Raw genomic sequence first — 944 nt, forward strand, 5'->3', positions numbered from 1 at the left:
GATGCCCACTCTTTCCATCCCTTTTTACCTTCGTGATCGATGAAATCATGAGACAAACGCTGGAGGGTCTCCAAAACCCTGGTGTTCAAATAGCCTGTGAAGAAAACCTTGTCGATCTGGAATATGCAGATGACATCGTTCTCATGTACGAAGAGGTGGAGAAGGCGCAAGTATTCTTGGATGAACTGACCAAGGTCATTCTACTCTGCACCTACAAAGTGTAAGTTCACGCTCTTGGATATGCAGTCACTGAACACGCCAATTAAAATCCAGGATGAAGCACTCGAAGTTTTGGGGCATTTTATGTATGTGTTAGTTTCAACTGTAGTGTGACGGATGAGGTGAATTTACGAATCTGCAAGGCTTGGGCCACGTTTGCTAATTTAAGACAATTATGGTGTGAAAGTGCTGTATCCCGGAATCTCAAGGTACGTGTGTATCAAGCTATGGTGCGGACTGTTTTGTATCGCTGTGAGACTTGGCCTATTCGAGCGGCGGAACTGAGACGTCTTCAGTTGTTTGACAGTCGTTGTCTCAGAACCATAGCTCGCGTGGGTTGGTGTCGGCGTATCCGTAACGAGGCAATTAGAAAGCGAATGTTCGGTTGTGCAACGGGTACTTCCATTGAATAATGTGTCCAGCCAGAAGAATCAACGGTACCCAAACGTTTCGTACTATCCTTCGTTCCCTTCTGTCTTGCCAAATTCTTCTCACCTTTAGGCTTCCGCCATTCCAAATTAGACGCGGAAAACAGCAGTCTTCTCGGTGGGTGGTAACTCGACATGCATAGTATATGGCCCAGCCACTTTAGTATGCAGTGCTCGGCGCATTGCTTGAATGAACTACCGTGTGCTTCACCAAAGCCCCTCATTGCGAATTCCCTGATTCCCGTCATAGATCTGAGACGTCGGTGGTCAAGACCCCGAAGATTTATCGTGTTCTCC

At 46.9% G+C, this 944-nt stretch overlaps 1 protein-coding gene across 1 annotated transcript in view; it reads left to right on the forward strand.

The window, feature by feature from the left end:
* T265_14173 (hypothetical protein) overlaps window positions 1-944 on the forward strand; it is a gene marked incomplete at both ends in the record, with an annotated part of 15,213 nt that overhangs the window by 6,309 nt on the left and 7,960 nt on the right. Inside the window, 2 exons of the mRNA XM_009172358.1 lie at window positions 94-220; window positions 329-428. Coding sequence (XP_009170622.1) covers window positions 94-220; window positions 329-428 — 227 coding nt within the window. The remainder of the gene's footprint in view (window positions 1-93; window positions 221-328; window positions 429-944) is intronic.

Source organism: Opisthorchis viverrini, assembly GCF_000715545.1.
Source record: "Opisthorchis viverrini unplaced genomic scaffold opera_v5_152, whole genome shotgun sequence".
NCBI classification, from domain to species: Eukaryota; Metazoa; Platyhelminthes; class Trematoda; order Opisthorchiida; family Opisthorchiidae; genus Opisthorchis; species Opisthorchis viverrini.